This window comes from Dipodomys merriami, unplaced genomic scaffold (assembly GCF_024711535.1).
Source record: "Dipodomys merriami isolate MVZ:Mamm:240054 unplaced genomic scaffold, mDipMer1.0.p SCAF_3, whole genome shotgun sequence".
Taxonomy (NCBI): Eukaryota; Metazoa; Chordata; class Mammalia; order Rodentia; family Heteromyidae; genus Dipodomys; species Dipodomys merriami.
In genome coordinates this window covers 112979319-112992822 of record NW_027204492.1, presented here as the reverse complement: position 1 = coordinate 112992822, position 13504 = coordinate 112979319, and the positions used below count along the sequence as shown (strand labels likewise).

The 13504-nt window shown below is 42.0% G+C and overlaps 1 protein-coding gene across 3 annotated transcripts in view; it reads right to left on the bottom strand.

Moving 5' to 3' along the window:
* Asb9 (ankyrin repeat and SOCS box containing 9) overlaps positions 1-10011 on the bottom strand; it is a 32960-nt gene extending 22949 nt beyond the window's left edge. Inside the window, exons 1-2 of one of the 3 annotated variants that reach the window (XM_070039291.1) lie at positions 9943-10011; positions 467-700 (exon numbers count right to left, since the gene is read on the bottom strand). In XM_070039291.1, coding sequence (XP_069895392.1) covers positions 467-560 — 94 coding nt within the window. In that variant the 5' untranslated portion in view covers positions 561-700; positions 9943-10011. Of the gene's footprint in view, positions 1-466; positions 731-791; positions 861-9942 lie in introns of those variants that run through there. The other 2 variants (XM_070039293.1, XM_070039292.1) reach the window with 2 other exon arrangements.
* Between the last annotated feature and the right edge of the window lie 3493 nt (positions 10012-13504).

Here is a 13504-nt window from a genome sequence, read left to right as displayed (position 1 = left end):
TAATTGGAGATTAAGAGTTTCATGGACCTTCCTGCCCAGGCTGGCTTTGAACTGTAATCTTCAGATTTCAGTCTCTTGAGTAGTTAGGATTATAGGCACAGGCCACTGGCGCCTGGCTTAAAATATCCTTTTTTTTTTTTTTTTTTAGCATTAAGGTTTTCCTATTTATAAGTAACTTTTAAACCTCCTATTTAATAAGTAATGCATTGGAAACTGAAGTTTTCACTGGAGAATAATCTGACAAAGGTCTCTCATCTATAGAACTCTGCAGGTAAAGGTAGAAACATTTTGTAACAATCATGTAAAAGACCCGTACCAGCAAGCTGCGGACATCTTTTTACTAGCTCCCCCATGAACACTCCTCAAAATCCGCCCCCACCCCCACCCCCAGGCCTCTCCTCGCCTCTCCTAAGCATGTTAAGCCATCCTCTCCCGGCGCTTGGATTTCATAGCTCCTCCAACTCACCCCCCATCAATGGACTTGTGAAGAGTATGGTGTCAGAAGCACTTCCAGGTCTCAGGGCCCTGCCGCCACTCCTGGCCCTTTGTTGGTCATCCATGATGCTTTCCCTACTGAACTTTAAACTTCTAAACTCGGTGGTTCAGAAAAGTTCAAATTCCATGTCCCCTTCTGTGTGCTCCTGAGAATCGTGAATGTTGTAGCCGGCTGGACTATACACGTCCTGGACAGGCAGGCGATCTGGAACAGAGAACAGTACAGGCAGGGTAATCTGAGTACCACCTGTGGTCAGTCAGGCACACTCTCGCACACACACATCCAAGCACACTACCTAGCTGGCTGGAGGCAAGCCAGAGCCCACAATAGCCCCTCCCCAAGCCCAAACTCTGCAAAATTGCTGATGTCACGTCCTTTCCCAAACTGAGACCAATCAGGGAGGAAACCTTGGAGTTTATCAGGAAGGAAACTCACACTTTGTAACTTGTAGAAGCAAGGGAGCAGAGTGGCAGAAGAAAAAAAAAAACCAAACAGCTCATTTGTTTCAAAGTTTCATATGCTGCTCAGAGCAATTTGCTACTTGGGGCCTTCTTGGTATTGAAACAAGACCCCCATCCCCGGAGTTGAAAAGCAAGGAAACCGATTTGGTTGCAGCCTTCGCTGATTTGACTTGCACAGTTCCATGTACAAGGCACCCTGACCATCTGCACACGTGGTTTCAATTTTGCTGGGAGTCTCTAATGGAAAAATGTGTCTATATGTTACAAAAAATGCAAGGGTGGGGGTGGGGTGGAGAGGACTTCTGTTTTCTTCCTTTGCAAGGTAAGCATTTCATTAAATGTCCTAATCCATTCTTCCTCCACACTTTTTTTTCTTGCTTCTAACTAAAGAATGAATGATTACAATTGGACAAGAGATCTGCCATCTTTCAATCAATTGTAAATGCTGTTTTGTTTAGGTTTCATCCATTTGCCTAAACAAAAATATCTGGCCTTTCGCTATATGTGACTTATTTCCAAGTTTTATGGTTGTTCAATCTGAACATACTTCATTTAACCTGTCACATACAAACTACTACCATTTGGTACTGTAATCGATAGAAAAACATTGTTAATACAGTATTTTGCCATTTTCTGTGTGTCTTTTTTTTGTTGGTGGTGATGGGGCCTGAACTCTGGGCCTGGGCGCTGTCCCTCAGCTCTTCAGCTCAAGGCAAGTGCTCTACCACTTGAGCCATAGCTCCACTTCCGGCTTTTTCTGCTTATGTGGTACTGAGGAATCCAACCCAGGGCCTTATGCATGCAAGGCAAGCACTATACCACTGAGCCACCTTGCCAGCCCCTCTGATTCTCTTTTTTTTTTTTTTTTTTTTTGTTGGTCGTGGGGCTTGAACTCTGGGCCTGGGCGTTGTCCCTCAGCTCTTCAGCTCAAGGAGAGCGCTCTACCACTTGAGCTACAGCGCCACTTCCGGTTTTCTGGTGGTTTATTGGAGATAGGAGTCTCACGGTCTTTCTTGCCCGGGCTGGCTTTGAACCGCGATCCTCAGATCTCAGCCTCCTGAGTAGCTAGGATTACAGGCGTGAGCCACCAGCGCCCGGCTTCCTCTGATTCTCTTTTATCCTTCTAGCACATTGTAATTTGGACATTTCACCTACTCAGTGTGCTTAACAGAGCAGGTGTAGAACTCTTTTCTTGAGTGGCTCACTTCATGACATTTGCTAATATCTGTAAGGTTTCTTCGTTAACTTTCCAATTTCTATTTTGTACTGAGGCAGGATAGACATGGGAATGTGAGGCATGAGAACCAGCATCCTTGGATTCAGAGTTAATCACTGCTGGATTAGAAGCACACAAAGTGTTATTTTGCCTCCAACTTTACATTCTATCAGTAAAGTGTAACATCGCGTAAAAAGAAATCGAAAACAGAGCTCTCTCCCAACAGATCTTGCCTTTGTGGCCAGCTGCAAAGTACAGAGATACATATTCTGGGAAAAATAACTCCTTTGGGTACAAAACGTGTTTGTGAAGAAAAAATATTTATCTCAAGAATAGACAATTGTCTTGTAAAGGGTGGGAGACAGAATCCATACTTTGAAGAAAGGTTCAGACAGCAGTGATTCAAATTTGGAGAGAAAAAAAACCCAGCTACATCAATGACCTATGTTAAGCAGGCTAAACAGAGACCTTGAGGTCTCTATAGCCAGTTGACAAAAATGTCTCCACAAGGATGACACCAACATCCCCGCCTCCTAGCCCCTTCTAGCCCCTCCTAAGCCTCCTAGGTTATATCAGTCACCTCAGGCAATAGCTTCTCACTTCTCCCAGCGAGCAGGGGTCTTGCTGGTCCCTTTGCAGGCAATAAACCCTTGCTCTGTTCTCTGTACCTGGATGTCTGCATGGTTTTCTGGCAAAGTCTAATATACTCTGCAGCTATGTTCCTTTCTTTATTCACTAGTACACTCTGTACTGTGCAGATACAGAATGCAGTAGTGAATTTCCTTATTCTCCCAATGATGCAACCTGAATATCACCATTTTTTACTACTACGAAACTACCATAGTCCATACTACTTTATTTTATGTTAAGTAATGGGACAAAGGGGTTTCAATTCAACACATCAGATTATAAACACAATACATCTTGACCAATGTCACCCCTTCCATCATTCTCCCTCATTTTTCCCAGTCCAGTCCATATTTTTGTACATATGGCTTGGTGCATATATGCAAATATTTCCAAAGGAGAGATTCCTAAGAGTGAAAATGCTGAATCAAAGATGTGCTTTTATTGCCAGGTACCTGTGGCTCACACCAGTAATCCTAGCCACTCAGGAAACTGAGATCTGGGGAGCATAGTTCAAAGCCAGCCTGGGTAGTAAAGTCTGTGATACTCTTATTTCTAATTAACCCCTGGAAAATCAGAAGTGGCACTGTGGTTCAAAGGTAGCATGCTAGTCTTGAGGAAAACAACTCAAGGACAGCGCCTATACCCTGAGTTCAAGCCTCACGACTGACAAAAAAAATTTTATATGAGTAATAAATTGTATAGAACTAAACTCACAAGTTTAAGGAAAACAGGAACTCTGAAGATCATTGATTATATGAATGTTGATTTCTGCTTGCAATATTGTACTACAGATTTGCAGAAGATTATCATTAAGATAAACAGAGTTAAGTGTTCAAGAGGGCACTCTTTATTTTTTTTAGACCTGCATGTGAGCCTTTAATTATCTCAATACAATTTTAATTTGAAAAAGAGGCTTCTCATTTAAAATTGGGATAAATACTGCCAAATTGCTCATCATCTCTGTTTGAAGAATTAACTGAGAAGGCCATAGCATAAAAATTCTTCATTAATCTATCAGGAGAGACTCGCAGAAGGATAAACATATTTGGCTGAGAGTGAGACAATCTCTCTGAACATAGACTGGACAAGAAAGAATTAAGCAGAGAGGAGCCTGATGGAAAGTTACTAATGTTTGCTCCTGGTGAAATCTTCTCAGTACAACTTCTCTATTTACTTTCCATTCAATTCCAAAACGTGAGAATTTTCTACATTCAAAGTTAAGTTCCCAAATGACAATAGAGAGTATTTCTGGCTTTTTGCCCTAGTACCTAGGAGGGAACTCATCAGCCTTTAATTTTCTCATTATATTTATAGTATGGGTGACCTACCAATTAATAAATCGTATGGGAACTAGATTTTTAGGTGGTGCAAGCAGTGGAGCTTGAACTCAGGTTCTGGGCACTGTTCCTGAATTTTTTGCTCAAGGCTGGCACTCAATCACTTGAACCGCAGTTCCACTTTCAGCTTTTTGCTGATGAAGTGGAGATAAGAGTCACACAGACTCCTGTTCAGGCTGTCTTCAAACGTTGGTCGTCAGATCTCAGCCTCCTGAGTAGCTAGGATTTGGTGTGTCACCAAGTCCATCTGGAAGCTGGCTGTTATTTTTTAACTTTAACAATCGTTTTTGGTTTGGTTTGGTTTGGTTTTTTCAGAGCTGAGGAACAAATTCAGGATCTTGCACTTTCTAGGCAAGGGCTCTTCTACTCAGCTAATTCCCCAACCTCAACAACAGTTCTTTACAACAAAGGTCATGAATTTTTAAATATTAGGATGAGGAGAAAATTGAACTATGTGGATATGAGCTGTGATTATAGAGAAATAGGATCTCTGACTACAAGGTATAAGAAAATAGCAATATTACTAACTTTGAGTAAGGCTTAGTTGCCTCTTGCATGTGTCTTTGTGGTCACCAAAAATGGCTCAGGTTTGAGAAGAAAAAAAAGAAAAGAATGATGGCAAAGCCACAATCATTAGTTCCAGGGCAATGTGAACAAGAGCCTGTACCTCTGCCCTATCCTCACTTAGCTGCCCAAGTAACACCTCACTCATGGATTATAACTCTGCTCCTGAGGCCTTGGGAACCTTGAAAGTCATTTCCAATTAGTCAAAGTTGGTCCAAGAGCTGAAACCTCTTATTATTCCACCCAGCAATTTCCCTAGGACAAAACACATCCCTGATAATCTGGGTTTCTCTGTATTTCATGCAAACCTAGTGTCTACTTGTGTTGTTCTGGCAGAACTGCTTCTGCTTGCTGAACTATCTGATGCCCCTTTAGAGAACAACCACGCATTCCCACTGCATGGAGAACAAGAAGATACAAGTAAGAATTCAGAAAAACCTGACATAAACAGACGAGAAAAGAGGTGACTCAAAATGAAGATATAGCTAGGCATAGTCCTGTAATCCTACTCAGATAGCTGAAATCTGAGGATCAAAGTTTGAAGCTAGCCTGGGCAAGAAAGTCTGTGAAACTCTTATCTCTAATTAACCACCAAAAAGTCGGAAGTGGAGGGCTGGGGAGGTGGCTCAGTGGTAGAGCGCTTGCCTTGCATGCCTGAGGCCCTGGGTTCGATTCCTCAGCACCACATAAGCCAAAAAAAAAAAGTTGGAAGTGGAGCTGTAGCTCAAGTAGAACACCCTACTACACACACACACACACACACACACACACACACACACACACACACACACACACACACACACACACACACACACACACACACACACAACTCTGGAGACAGTGACCGTAATATAGACCATAACAATGGGACTAGACTCTTCAAAACTATCAGAGATGGGAAAGACAAAAGTGGGGAGGGGAAGGTTTCTAAATTAAAGAAGTTAAAGAGCCCCAATGTCTAAGCCTGGCTGGCTACATTCAAAAGGTACATTCATGGGATCCTGAATGGTGGAACAAGACAGAAAGGACGTCAAAACCACAAGGTAGAATCATTAATGTGGATGCAGTTGTATAACTGTAGTGTATTAGTGCCTACTGCATTGCGGTTTGGGAGATAATCTGTGCTCTGTGCTCTGTATGATACCATATGAGGCTGTGAGGCCCAGGGGCGAATGTGTGCCTGTCTACAAATTCTGCACTAGCTGGGAAAAGTTAATGCCCATTTTCTAATCCTAACATATAAGTCTATCTAAAGCCTGAATTATCCAATCTGTTCCACACTAATGTCATTCCTCTGAGACCCAAGGGCCACATGTCCCAGGAGCATGGGCCAATGGGAAACATTATTGCACAATAATGACATCATAAAACAGAAGCCAACCTTCATGAAGGATTCTGATATCTGGCCTATTATGAGGTATTTGCCTTAACTTTACCTTTTCAAAGCACTGCACTAAAATACTTACCTTGGAAAATGAGTTTTAAGTGGCCTATTTAATTTTTGTTTGCCACAATTACCTTCTCCTAAACCCTGGTGAAGGATCCCAATGTCTGTAACTTACAAAGAATTGATTTTAAAAATACATGTATGGGCTGGGAAAGTGGCTTAGTGGTAGAGTGCTTGCCTAGCATGAGTGAAGCCCTGGGTTTGAGTCCTCAATACCATATACACAGAAAAAGCCAGAAGTGGCGCTGTGGCTCAAGTGGTAGAGTGCTAGCCTTGAGCAAAAGCAGCTCAGGGATGGTGCCTAGGCCCTGAGTTCAAGCCCCAGAAGTGGAAAAAGAAAAAAAAAGTGTATCTGCATTCATCATGCATGGATTCACACATACAAATAAATGTGATTTAAGTGCATGTTTCATGAGTGGATAATATACACATGTGTGTGCTTGTGAGTATATGTGACCACAAACATGTACATGAGACCACTTGACTACTTCATGAGAAGCCAAGGTGGCAAAATGCTAACATTTGATAAATTGAGGTGACACCTAAAAAAGGTATTCAACGGATTGTTTCTGCAATTTGTCTATAAGCTGGAAGTTTTCTCAAGATGTTAACAATGGGGAAGAAAGAAAAATCAGTCAGTAGAAATTAAAAATCCCCTTTTTTACAGGTTAAATTTGTTGAGACAGGCTGCTATTCCACAGTGTGACTAGTGTGTTCATGCTGGTACAGACTGCTGAGGAAAGGACAGAATATATTCCATATGCAAATAGACGACATCTGTGCAAGAGCAGGCCTTGGCAGTGATTTGTGATGGGAGAAAATGTGAGGTCCTGGGGCGGGGGGAGGGGGGTAGAGCACCCTCTCCTAACAAGCTGTGGCTATTTTTTATCTAGTCACCCCTCCAGAGCAGCTTTGGGCAATGTCTCTGAAGCGTCAGCTACTCTCTTTGTGTTCCCTGAGTAAATCTCAGCAGCCAACATTGTTACTGGGGGAAAAAAATCTCTACAAACCTCATGTTTATGTGGCATAGAATTATTAGAAATACAAGGGAGGAGAATTACTGTAGGAGGAAACAGGCCTTTAATGAAATGGGAACAAAATAAATTCGAGTACACAGCCAGATATTTAAATGATTTTACAGAACTCTGAAAGCATTGAGGCTTAAAATTTTCAAGTGGTACAGGCAAGATTAGTTTGTAAAATGATAGGCAGACAGATGGCATAGGACTATATTAGATATGTATATCTGTGTGTTATGAGAAATATGCACAAGTATATGTATGTGGATAGATAAGTAATGGAGGAAGATAAGATATAGAAATGTAATATTGGTTATCCATTTGGTTATGAAAAAGGTTTTGTCTTAAAATTATTTATTTTGTGTAAATATTTTCTTTTAAGTACTTTAAGAAATCTCATTTGTGGAAATATCAGAAATCTTTCAAGCATTCTTTGGTGTTACTGGCATTTTAAATATATATATATTAATATATATTTTTAATATATATATTTTATTGTAAAGACACTGTACAGAGGGGTTACATTTACATGAGCAAAGTAATGAGTCCATTTCCTATGGAGCATTGTTACACCCTCCTTTATGGGACTGACATTTGAAATCAGGGCCTTGTACTTGATATGCAGGTGCTCTACCAATGTGCCATGTCTCCAGCTGTGTTTTCACAGGTTACTTTTAGGATAGGGTCTCCCTTCCTATCTGGGCACATGCCTGATCTTCAATGGGCTACATTAGGCTTCTTTTGGTTGCTAAGATCCCAGGCACTGTGACCAGCTTTCTACCATTATGATGGGCTTTCCCAGACATTTCCTTCCAGGCTGGTCTGGAACTGTGATCCACCCAAGCATGTCCTCCCCACATAGTCTGGGATGACAAGCACAAACCACAGCATTGAGTTAATGGACTAAGAAGAGAGTCTTACCTGGTGCTGGTGGCTCATGTCTGTAATCCTAGCTATTCAGGAGCTGAGATCAGAGGATCACGGTTCAAAGCCAGCCCGGGCAGGAAAGTCCATGAGACTCATCTACAATAAACCACTCAGAAAGCCAGAAGTGGCGCTGTGGCTCAAGTGGTAGAGTGCTCGCCTTGAGCTGAAGATCAGCTCAGGAACAGCACCCGGGCCCAGAGTTCAAGCCCCACAGCTGACAAAAAAGGCAGGGGGAGTGGGGGCGAGTCTCACAAACATTTTTGTGTCCCCTAGCTTATTTAAATAATCCTTCCGATCTCTGCTTCGAAAGTAGCTAAGATTAAAGGCTTAAAAACCCTAACTAGGATCCTAATTTTATGTCAGGCCTGGAGCTTGAACTCAAGACCTGGGCATAGTTTTCTTTTCCCCCCTCAAGGCTAACATTCTACCACTTAAGCCCCAACTCTACTTCCAGCTTTTTAGTGCTTAATTGGAGATAAGAGTTTCACGAACTTTCTTGCCAGGGCTGGCTTTGAACTGCGATCCTCAGATCTCAGCCTCCTGAGTAGCTGGGATTACAGGTGTGAGCCACTGGCATTGGACTTGTTCAAACATTTCAAAAGATTTATTTAAAAAAAATGTTTAGCTGGATGCCAGTGGCTCACGCCTGTAATCTTAGCCACTCAGGAGGCTGAGATCTGAGGATCACAAGCCAGCCTGGGCAGGAAAGTCTGTGAGACTCATCTCCAATAAAGCACTAGAAAACCGCAAGTGGTGCTGTGGCTCAAGTGGTAGAGACCTTGCCTTGATCTGAAGAGCTGAGGGACAGTGCCTAGGCCCAGAGTTCAAGCCCCACGATTGACAAAAATAAATAAATACGGCTCACACCGCCAACCCAGCAGAAAAGTCCCATGACACTCATCTCCAATAAACCACCCAAAAAATCTGGCAGTGGAGCTGTGTCTCAAAGTGGTACATAGAGGGCTAGCCTTGAGCACAAACAGCTTAGGGCCAGTGCCCAGGCCCTGAGTTCAATCCCCACGATTGAAAAAAAAAAAAAAAGTTTAGTCTGGTACCAGTGGCTCAGGCCGGTAATCCTTGCTATTCAGGAAGCTAAGATCGAAGCCAGCCCAGGCAGAAAAGTCTTTGAGCCTCTTATCTCCAATAAACAACTTAGAAAAAGCTGGAAGTGGCGCTGTAGCTCAATTGGTACAGCGCTAGTTTTGAGCAAAAAAGTCTCAGGGACAGTGCCCAAACCCTGAGTTCAAGCTCCAGAACCGAAGGGGGTTAGAAGAGGGGCTGCTAGGGCTGCCTAGCTATTCAGTAGGCTGAGATCTGAGGATTAAAGTTTAAAGCCAGCCAGGACAGAGAAATCCTTGAGACTCATTTCCAATTAACTAGCAGAAAAGCAGGAGCTGGAGGTATGGCTCAAGTGGTTAGAATATCCAGATATGAACCAAAAAAAAGCCAAGTGAAGGCTTGGAGTTGGAGTCCCAGTATCAGCTAAAAATCACAAATACATTTTTGTCATGGGGCTTGAACTCAGGGCCTGGGCACTGTTCCTGAGCCTTTTCACTCAAGGCTAGCGCTCTCTCACTTCCTTCTACAGTGCCACTTTGAGCTACAACATCCCTTCCAGTTTTCTGGTGGTTAATTGGAGATAAGAGTCTCACAAACTTTCCTGCACAGGCTGGCTTTGACCATGTTCCTCAGATCTCAGCCGCCTGAGTAGCTAGGATTACAGGCATGAGCCACCAGCTCCAGCTCACAAATATTTTTCTAATAAGTTATCTACATTAAATCAGAAAAATAAAAGATCACACTCTACACTACAAAATCACCACCCCATCCCTGTTAAGCACTTACATAGTCCTTTCAGGTAGCACAGCCAAGAAGGAGACAATTAACCAGGCTTCAGCTCCAGCGACCCTTGAGTAGCAGCTTCGGGCTATGTCAGAATCCCTACATTATCTACCTCATTGCATCTCATCATAATTATTAGATCATCTCACCTGGTCACTTAGTGACCAGGTGAGATGATGGAGGGTGAAGCCAGTCCAGTAAGGTACTTTTAGAGGTTATATTCAGAAGATTTTATTGTGAGATATCATGTTTTTGCAGTAAATTTTTTATTATCTTTAAGTAGTTGTACAAAGAAGTTCCCATTCTACAAAACAGTACATGAGTACAAAGTGTCTGACAAACATTGCCACCCATCTCTCTTAACCCATCCGTGAGATATCATTATAATTACTCTATTTTACTGGTGTTAATTGTTGCTAAATGCTATTGAACTTAATTTATAAATCAGACTTCATCACAGCTACAAAGGTATAGAGAAAAGCCCAATACACATTGGATTATATTCACACTACTGTGTGAAATCCAGTGCTAAAACCCATCACTAAGACCTTAACAGAAAAAAAAATAATATATATCATCTACAGAATAAACATTTATTTTTAAATTCAGTCACTTTGCCAGGCACTTTGTCTAATCAACTTATCTAAAATAGTACCCCACCATTGATCACTTGTTTCCTGAGTCAGCCTTATTTTTGTTTTTACTCTTTCCCGAACTAATGTTACATATGTATATTTGTTCCATGCTTCCCCACTAATATGCAAGTTTTTCAAGGCCCGGCATTCTGTCCATCTCTCATACTATAGTGTCCAGCCCATAATAGACACTGAGTTAAATGTTAAGCAAATTGAGAAGTAATGTTAGAACACTTCAAATATGACTAAAATTGTCTTTAAAACTGTTTTGGGAGTAAAATGTATATAGTGTGACACATGAAATGATCTATATGAGTAGTTGATAAACTGCGGACAATCTCATTAGAAACAAGGCAGGCACCAGTGGCTCATGGCCTATAATCCTAGCTGCTTGGGAGTCCAAGATTGGGAGGATCATAGATCCAGATCAACTCAGATAGAAAAGTTCATGACATTCCTTCTCAATCCATCGCTGGGCAGAGTGGAATGCAGTGGGCATCCTAAGTGATGCAGAAAGTTGAGCTTTGTTCTTCTAAGCCAGCTCAGGCAAAAAAAAAAAAGTCTGAAAGCCTCCATCTCCACTCAGGGAAGCTGGATGCAATGGCCCATGCCTGCCATCCCAGCAATGATGAGAAGCCTAAAACATGTGGATCACAGTCTTAGTATGTACCTGTAGAGGAAGCAAAACTCTACCTTAAAAATAATCAATGAGTCATTTGCCAGTGGCTCTTGCCTGTAATCCTAGCTACTTGGGAGGCTGAGATCTGAGAATCTTAGTTCAAAGCCAGTCAGAGCAGGAAAGTCTGTGAGACTCTTTTCTCCAGTTAGTTACAAAAAAAAAAAAAAAAAAAAAAAAAAAGAAGTGAAGCTGTGGCTCAAGTGGCAGAGAGGTAGCCTTGAGTAAAAGGGACAGCACCTATGCTCTGAGCAGCTCTGGGATTAGCACAAAAAATAATAATCAGTGAAAAGCAGGATAGAAGCCATGGCTCAGTGGTAGAGCAGCTGTCTAACATGTGTAAAGCCTTGAGTTTAAACTCCAACACCACCAAAAATAAAAATAAAACAGTCTAAAAATCAGATAACCAGTCCAATGGTATAAATAAATATAATTTAATGCAATATAGCACTAGGAGAAAATTTAAAGGTTATTTTGTGTTCAATAAAGTACCTTCCCTCATAAATCATATCAATAACTCACATGACTCGGTGACCTGGATTATCAAATGGTTCTGATGAGTGTTTGCTCAGGACCTTGGTTAGGGATTGTGTACACACACACACACACACACACACACAGAGCAGAGTTGGGAGTTTCATACCAATGACTTTCAGTATATATAGTCTACAGTTTCAGAAAGCAATGAAGAGCTATTTAAGAGGCTGAAATCTGAGGATTGTGATTTGAAGCCATCCCGAGCAGGAAAATCCATGAGACTCTTATCTCCAATTAACCACCAAAAACTGGAAATAGAGCTGTGGCTCAAGTGATAGATTGTTACCCTTGAGCAAAAAAAACTCAGAGATAGTGCCCAGGCCCAGAGTTCAAGCCCCAGAACTGGTTAATCAAAGAAAGGGGCTGGGAAGGTGGCTCAGTGGTAGAGTGTCTACTTTGCATGCATGAGGCCCTGGTTCGATACCTTAGCACCACATAAGCAGGAAAGGATGGAAGTGGCGCTGTGGCTCAAATGGCAGAGTGCTAGCCTTGAGCTGAAGAGCTGAGGGACAGTGAGCACCCAGGCCCAGAGTTCAGGCCCTATGACCAGCAAAAAAAAAGGAAAGAAAGAAAGAAAGAAAGGTGTGAGGGAGGGAGGGAGGGACAGAGGGAAGGAAGGAAGAAAGGAAGGAAGGAAGGAAGGAAGGAAGGAAGGAAGGAAGGAAGGAAGGAAGGAAGGAAGGAAGGAAGAAAGGAAGGAAGGAAGGAGGGAGGGAAGGAAGGAAGGAAGGAAGGAAAAAGCAATGAAACCGCAAGTCCTCAAGTCCTCGTAAGCCACAGGCATTTTAAATAGCCTAGGGTGGGCTTCAGTTTAACTCAGAGTTCAGGCATTCAGCAAGATCCTAGTTGAATACTAAATGCCCTCATGATAACATTTTCAAGAGGGGAGACCCCCAATCACTGAATGTGATCAAAAAACACTCTTTCTTTTATAAACTTTCTATGGTTAACAAAGACTCAAATGGCTCCTCATGGTGTTTCCCATTAATCTTCTCTGTTTTCCATCTTCATCATTTATGTGTGTCATGTTGATAAGTTTCATGTTCATTTTCTCTTGCTAACATTTGCTAACATTCTTGAAACTGCACTAGTCTCATCAGTTTATAATGGAAACACTGATATGCTGCCACACAGACAGCGAGGGTGCTTTGCCCTTTACTATTTGCAACAGGTGAAATTGCACTTCCTTTCAAGAACTTTAGAATATCCCAAGATCTGTGAGCATTGTCCTCACTAACATTTGTGAAAATTAAAGAGGTTGTGTTTTACTTATTAGGTTCATTCACAAAAGAGATGCCATCTCACGTGACCCAGGCAAGTTCGCATGTTTTTGCCACCAAGTAAGATAACACATATAGTACTTCATATGCAGCCTTGAACACACCTTTCTTCTCTTTCTCTCTTTTCTTACCAGTGCTGGGGATTGAACACAGTATCTCCCACAGGCTAGGCAGGCTCTCTATCACTTGAGCTATACCCCCAGCCCTTTAGTTTTTATTTTGTTTTTGAGACAAAGTCTCCCTACAACCTTGCCCAGGCTAGACTCAAACTAACAATCCTCCTGCCTCGGTCTCCTAAAACGCTGGGATTACAGATGTACACTATTCCACCCACTTTTGATACCACCTTGATGGCTAACATCAAGGCGAATTTATTTCCCAACTATTTAAAGGTCTTGATGTTGAAAATACACTTGTACCATCAGACAGCTCCTTTG